This window comes from Hordeum vulgare, chromosome 2H (assembly GCF_904849725.1).
Source record: "Hordeum vulgare subsp. vulgare chromosome 2H, MorexV3_pseudomolecules_assembly, whole genome shotgun sequence".
Lineage (NCBI taxonomy): Eukaryota > Viridiplantae > Streptophyta > Magnoliopsida > Poales > Poaceae > Hordeum > Hordeum vulgare.
Genome location: NC_058519.1, coordinates 523,696,539 through 523,703,956, shown reverse-complemented (window position 1 = coordinate 523,703,956; position 7,418 = coordinate 523,696,539). Strand labels below are relative to the sequence as shown.

At 45.2% G+C, this 7,418-nt stretch overlaps 1 protein-coding gene across 2 annotated transcripts; it reads right to left on the bottom strand.

Moving 5' to 3' along the window:
• Positions 1–867: 867 nt before the first annotated feature.
• LOC123426987 (metal tolerance protein 1-like) lies at positions 868–4,348 on the bottom strand. 2 transcript variants are annotated; one of them, XM_045110912.1, is made up of 2 exons: positions 4,211–4,348; positions 868–2,479 (listed from the first exon to the last, which is right to left on the bottom strand). In XM_045110912.1, the coding sequence occupies exon 2, from the start codon at positions 2,477–2,479 to the stop codon at positions 1,238–1,240; it is 1,242 nt and encodes a 413-aa protein (XP_044966847.1). In that variant the 5' UTR covers positions 4,211–4,348; the 3' UTR covers positions 868–1,237. The 2 variants fall into 2 exon arrangements, with proteins under 2 accessions (XP_044966847.1, XP_044966846.1); XM_045110911.1 differs by lacking the exon at positions 4,211–4,348 and adding an exon at positions 3,446–3,632.
• Between the last annotated feature and the right edge of the window lie 3,070 nt (positions 4,349–7,418).

The following is a 7,418-nucleotide window of genomic DNA, read 5'->3' as shown; positions in this document are numbered from 1 at the left end:
CTTGCCGGAACCATGTCGACCGTCTGCGACACCAGCCTCGCCGCCTCCGGCACTACCCGCAGCGTCCTGGGCGACGGCTGAGGCAGCCCGGATTAGCTCCGCCTTGGTAAGGGCTATAGACACAGGCCCGAAGGTACACGACCGGGTAGCTGCTCAATGATCTCTAGGATTGCGGCGCGCCGAATGTCGGCCGGGTCGTGCTCGCGCTCGGAGACACGGAAGACCGCCATGTCTTTGCGGGAGCGCGTACGGGGGTGCATGCATTCGATCCAGCAGCTACCTCCCAGCACGTGCTCCGCGGTGGAGAGCAGCGAGGCGTGTGTGGGGATGCCGTGGAGTTCCAGCTCAACGCGGTACTCGAGCTCGCCGGCGCCGGCAAGCTTGCACCAGGGCCGGAGAGACAGTGCGAAACGCGTCGAGCTAATGAAGTGCTCGCCACGAAACCGCCGCATGGTCGCCAGGGAGGAGAAGAGGATCAAGAAGTCCTCTAGTACTTTCTCTGTACCTAAATACTTGTAGTTGGAGAGAACTAGTTACTAGTACTCCCTCTATACCTATATACTTGTAACTGGGGAGAACTAACTAGTTGGAGTAAAAAAAACTGTGCACACTCAGGACGTGTTCGGATCCTCTCTGCTCCACAACAGCGGCTTCTGGAGCGGAGGGAGCGCCAGCATAATTTTGAGGAGTGGCTAAAATCGGACTCCTTCCGCGGAGTGGAGTTTTAAACGGGAGAGATTCCGAACACCCTCTCAGTTACATAAAAAACTTGTTACATAGACTGCAAGACAAACTCGCAGCAGTGCATTTCATTTCAGGCACCATGATGACCACCTTCTTACATTCCCTGCCAGAAAGCACACACAATGGCACAAGGTGCAAATTCACACATAAAAACAGGGAGTACTGCCATAGCATCTTTACATAAAGTGGTGCCGCTGAAACTACACATGCAGGTTGATAAACTCACAAGGGGCTCAAAAATTGCATCCATGTGAATACAAATGACTACACCACCTGATTAATAGTCCAGTCACCTAATAGGCTAACGAAGAATGCCTACATAAAATATTTCTCCAGCACCAAAACGTAACAACTAGATGAATCTGCAACGTCTTTGCAAGTGCAAAGCTAACATCAACCGCATTAAGATGATATACATTGACCGCATTAAGATGATATCACCAACTACCTGACACATGCCTTACTCACGCTCAATCTGAACCTGACACGTGCCTTACTCACGCTCAATCTGAATGGTCACATGACTGATGTTATACTCTGCCTTGATGTAACCAATCACCTTGTCAAGCATTTTATCAGCATCCGCATCCTGCGTGATCGTCACATGGCAAGCCAAGAGCACCTTCCCCACGGTGATAGCCCAGATGTGCAGCTCATGGACGGCAATCACGCCTTCCATCTCACGGAGACCACTCTCAAGCCTGGTGGCATCGATCTCACGGGGGGTGCTCTCCATAAGGACTTCAAGAATGTTCCGAATCATCTTGATTGTGGTGAACAGTACAATCACAGAGAAGATGAGGGTGCATATGAGATCAATAATCTTCCATTCGGGCTTGTACCAGATGAGAGCCCCTCCAATCATTACACCGACACTCTGGATGGAGTCCCCAATTACATGCAGATAGGCACTGTGAACATTGATATTACGGCGAGGCTTCTTAGGAGGCTTGGCTCCAGGCTGGGCACTCTCACAATCACCATCATGTTTAAGCAATGGTTCCTCCACATCCTGATGTTGTCCAGTGCTCGAATGAGAATGATGATTAGTTGTAACGGTAATAGTAGTACCATGGCTGTGCTCATGGTGATGTACATGGCCCTGCTCATGATCTCCATGATCCTCTGAGTCACCATGATCATGGTCATGTGAATGTCCATGGCTATGCCCATGTCCACCATGACCATGGTCATGACCAAGCAACACTGCCATTATGATGTTAACAAACAAACCAAAAGCTGATACAGCAAACATGAGGGAGCCCTGTACCTCACCACTTTCATTAATGAGCCTCATAATAGCTTCGTAGACAAGTATGCCAGCAAGGAGCCATATAAGCTGAATGGAGACCAATGCCCCAAGAATCTCTATACGGAAAAATCCATATGACTGCTGAGGTGTTGCTTCCCAACCAGCTGCCCATAGGGAGAACAAAGATATGGCAAAGGCTGCAACATCCGAAAGGAGATGGGCAGCATCAGTCAAGATTGCAAGACTGTTTGCTTTGATGCCTCCAACCACTTCAACCGCCATGAATATAACACAAAGGATCACAGCAATTAGGAGCTTCTTCATGGATGCAGACCTCTCCTTTAAATCTTTCGAGGTGTTACTGGCGTCAGAAAAGTCACAAGCAGCACCCCTGCAAATTTTGTTCCCAGCTGCTCCAGAAGCGGATGACATGTCCATGATTACTTCAGGAACATGGGGCTGTGATGAATTATGGCTGTCCATCTGAAAACAACAGCCGAGTCAACACATAGGTACAATAATGGTACGAGATCTACTAACACACAGATGCTATAATGAAAACTCATGTGTGTAGTTCCTACTAACTAGTGTGAAAAATGAAGGGAAAGGTATCGCAAGTACCCACATATGAAAAATACCATCACAAGTAGAAGTGAAAGGTAAAGCTTGTGAGAATATTTTATGCAGAAACAATAGTTAATTAAGATCACAATCCAAAGGGGGCACACATGACAGTCATTAAGATTGAAATCCACAGGATATGGTCTAACATAACTTTGGCACAAGCAATCATATTTAACATATTTTAGCACGCAGTTCATAAAAATGGCACGCCTGGACCACATCCTAATTGATAAATTGGATGACATCAGCTATGAAAAGGTCAGCCAAGGCAAAGTCAATATTCAGTATAGGTTTGCAAAACATGGCAGGAATCTGGAGCTAGCTAGCCAAACAATATATGCCTATGAACTTTCCACCTTTATGTGAACAAAACATGGAGCAGAGTAACTCAAGTGGCCAAAGCTAACAAATTCAAAAAACAATTAAGAGAAGGTGCATTAACTCAAGTTCATAATATGAAACAGAGACGCAGAACTTAAACAAAACACTGATGGTCTGGTGGCAGAACAAAATGACTGTACGGGCACTGCCAAACTGGTTTACACCAGTTCTACCCCACAAATTCGATCCACCTAAAACCACAACAAGTATCAAAACAGCAAAACCCGCAAGACCACACAGACATCAATACTACTACTACTAATTCACCTGTTCCACCCCACAAATTCGATCCACCTAAAACCAAAACAAGTATCGAAACAGCTAGACTACACAGACATCAATACTACTACTAATCTGAAAATAAACATAAGATACAGACATCTCTCCCTCGCCCCAAACCACAAAAACAATCAAAATTACCAGAGATCAATCAGGTACTCGCACCTCAGTCGCCGAGAAAACAATGCCTCCTCAACCAAAGATTTACCAATCGCCAACTTTTTTTCTTTAGGAGGAGGAGGACACAGCCAACTCAGAAACAGATATTATTCGGGTCACAAAAGCGAACACAAATTGGAATGTGGCACCACGGGGGGCTAGGCGAGTAGGGCGCAGCTGCGATGGATAAGTACTTGACGCGAAGGAGACCAACAAACAGTGCCGGGGTGATTGATTAATCCGCCACGGCACGCCGCTCGCGGACAAGCGAGTAAGCGCCGAGGAACGAGGAACTCGGCAACCACCTGCAGACCAACGGAATCGCGTCGCAAGGACCCAACACAGAAACCAACAAAATATATAACATGCGCAGTAGACGGGCCACGGAGACAGCGACCCGCGATCCAATTCCTCCGATCAGGATACCAGTAGTAGTAGTAGTAGTATCCTTCGAATTTTGTACCCTCCATCTCTGACCCGAACTACCCCGATCCAACCCCGGCCGAGTTCTACTTCTACCTTCCCTACCAGTCACCCGTAACTGAAACTCCAACAGAAGCTGAAAAAAATCGTTCCACGGGAGAACCAAAACACGCGTAGCGCGTAGGAACCGCGCGAACTAGAATGAAATCAACGGCTTCTTTGCCCGTGGACGGCCCATTGATCGGAACGGAACGGAACGAAGCCGGAAAAATCCATGGATCGGGGCGGAGTAACGGCAATCTATCCTTCCGGTGGGGCAATCAGAGAGAGAAGGTGCGAGGTGCTAACCTGGATTGAGCGGCAGAAGCAGCAGCGGTGCTGCGGTCGCCGCCACCGCCGCCGCCGCGGAGTTTGGGAGGGGGAGGGAGGCGGTTTGTGAGGACGGCGAAGTGAGGGGGAGGAGGCGTGAGTCGCGAGAGGATGCGACAGAAAAGGAGGCGAGCAGAAGGGTAGTTCGGTTATTTGTGTTTGTAAAGGATGACTCCCGTGCCGAAGGTGGACAGCTACCGTGTCAATCAGAAAAAAAAACGGGCACGTTTTCAAATTACAGTGAAAACAATATAGTACTCCCTCCGTAAACTAATATAAGAGCATTTAGAATACTAAAGTAGTATTCTAAATCCTCTTATATTAGTTCACAGAGGGAGTACTTTATTAATTTTCTTTTATGAAATTTTCTAGTTTCAGTTTAGTAAATTTCAGCTCTACACCACCGTCGTCCTCTCTTGGCCCGAAGAACGACTCTTTGTCATCGCATATATCCGAGAGTTACTCTTTGTCCTTGCATGGTCGAAGAGGCCCTTTTCGTTTTTTCGTTTGGGTCGATGATTACTCTTCATCTTTAAAAAAGGCTGAAGACTTTGTTTTCATTAATGTAACAGATAAAGAGTGATGACAATATCTTCTATACAATACAACTCGTTTCTATTAAATTCTCGCGCCATCGAAACCGCATCGATGGGGAGAACCCATTCATATGAAGGACCACTTGAACCGTGTATTGTGGAGGACAAATTTCATCTTTCAATCTACACTGACCACCGTACTCCTACATCGCGCTCGATGAGAAATTTTCCAATTAATCACATGCATATATTCATCTAGATGCCACCAACATAGAGTTGTCAACATCCGATTCACGTGTGCGCATGACACATGTCATAGTTGTTGGAAATATGTCCTAGAAGCAATAATAAATTGGTTATTTTTATATTTCCTTGTTCATGATAATCGTTTATTATTCATGCTAGAATTGTATTGATTGGAAACTCAAATACATGTATCGATACATAGACAACACATTGTCCCTAGTGAGCCTGTAGTTGACTAGCTCGTTGATCAAAGATGGTCAAGGTTTCCTGGCCAGAAACAAGTGTTGTTACTTGATAACGGGGTAATGATGTGATGGACAAGACCCAAACAATAAACGTAGCATATGATCGTGTCAGTTTATTGCTACTGTTTTTCTGCATGTCAATGTATCTGTTCCTATGACCCTGAGATCATGCAACTCCCGGACACCGGAGGACTACCTTGTGTGTATCAAACGTCGCAACGTTACCGAGTGACTATAAAGCTCACTCTGAATAATTCCTCGTTGATTTTCATTGCTTTTGGAGTTGCGCAGAATAGGTATCTCAAACTTTCTCCTTTTTTAGGCCAGAATTCCAGCTATCGGCATTCTCCTTCTTCATGTAAACCTTGTAAAATTAGAGAGAAAAGACATATTGTACCGTGAAGTGTAATAACAGCCCATAAAGCGATAAATATCAACATAAAAGCATGATGCAAAATGGACGTATCAACTCCCCCAAGCTTAGACTTCGCTTGTCCTCAAGCGGAAATCGAGATCAATAAATATGCCCACATGTTTAGAGATAGAGATGTCGATAAAACAAAATACGGACATGCAGGCATCATGATCATAATTAAAACAACAATATCATCATATAATCTCTTATGCTAGAGTGATAATTACTTCACAAAGTAAAGTATGGATCAAGAACCTTATTAAGAATTAACAACAATAGCCTTTAATCATTGAAGCAATTGCAATTTATCATAACGTTGGAAAGAATCAAATAAGAGCTTGTAAAGCAAATCCACATACTCAATCATCATTTCGTCTTCTACAATTGCTAAAACTCACATGTGACTCATGAGATCAAAGTTTCAGTTGGACACAAAGAAAGATAGGGGCTTATAGTTTCGCCTCCCAACTACTTACCTCAAGGGTAATGTCAAAAATAATAATTCATGAATACTTACTTCCAAGTTGACTATGAATATAGATCTTTCCCTATCATATGACGTTAGCCAAGATAAAGGCGAAATAAGGAATTGTTGTCGATCACCATGACTCTTTTAAGGGCAAAAAGTAAAGGTACAAGATAGGCCCTTCGTAGAGGGAAGCAGAGTTGTCATGTGTTTTTGAGGTTTGGATGTGTGACCTTTTAGTGCGAAGGAACGCCACTTTATATTGCCTCCTGTGATAAAGAACTTTATTTTGCAGTCTATCGCTTTTATGTCTTCCTCATCACAGGTTCGTACAAAGCTTATTTTCCACACACTAATAGATCATACATATTTAGGGAGCAATTTTTATTGCTTGCACCGATGACAACTGACTCGAGGGATCTTATTCAATCCATAGGTAGGTATGGTGGACTCTCATGGCAAAACCGGGTTGAAGGTTTATGGATGCACAAGTATTATCTCTACTTAGTGCGGAAGTTTTGGCTGCTATGAGTCCCCTCCGATGAGAGGAGTGTTAGTGATGACGATGGCGACGATTTCCCCCTCCGGGAGGGGCAGGACGACCCTGCCGGAGCTCTAGATTGGTTTTGCTCAAGTTCCGCCTCGTGGCGGCGGCGACTCCTCCCGAAAGCCTCCTCCTGTTTTTTTCTGGAACGAAACCCTCCTTATAGCAAAGGATGGGAGCTAGAGGGGCAACAGGGAGCCCACAAGCCCCCTAGGCGCGGCCAGGGGGGTAGGCCGTGCCTAGCAGGCTTGTGGCCTCCTGGTGGCTCCCCTCTGGTACTTCTTCCGTCCAATATTTTTTATATATTCCAAAATAATTCCTCGTTGATTTTCACGGCTTTTGGAGTTGCGCAGAATAGGTATCTCAAACTTGCTCCTTTTTCAGGCCAGAATTCCAGCTGTCGGCATTCTCCCTCTTCATGTAAACTTTGTAAAATAAGAGAGAAAAGGCATAAGTATTGTACCGTGAAGTGTAATAACAGCCCATAAAGCGATAAATATCAACAGAAAAGCATGATGCAAAATAGACGTATCATGGGCATATATGCAAGTTAAGAAACTTATTTGCCAATTATAGAAACTTGGAGGCTTAGCCTCAAATGACCGAAAGGATAAGGTTCCTTACCGTCATCCTTGATGCATCACGAATCAATCCAATCGGTTCGTTCGCCTTTGCACACAGGATCGCTAGCCGTAGCCGGATGGCTTGCTCGTGCAGCGCCACGCGTTGGAGGGC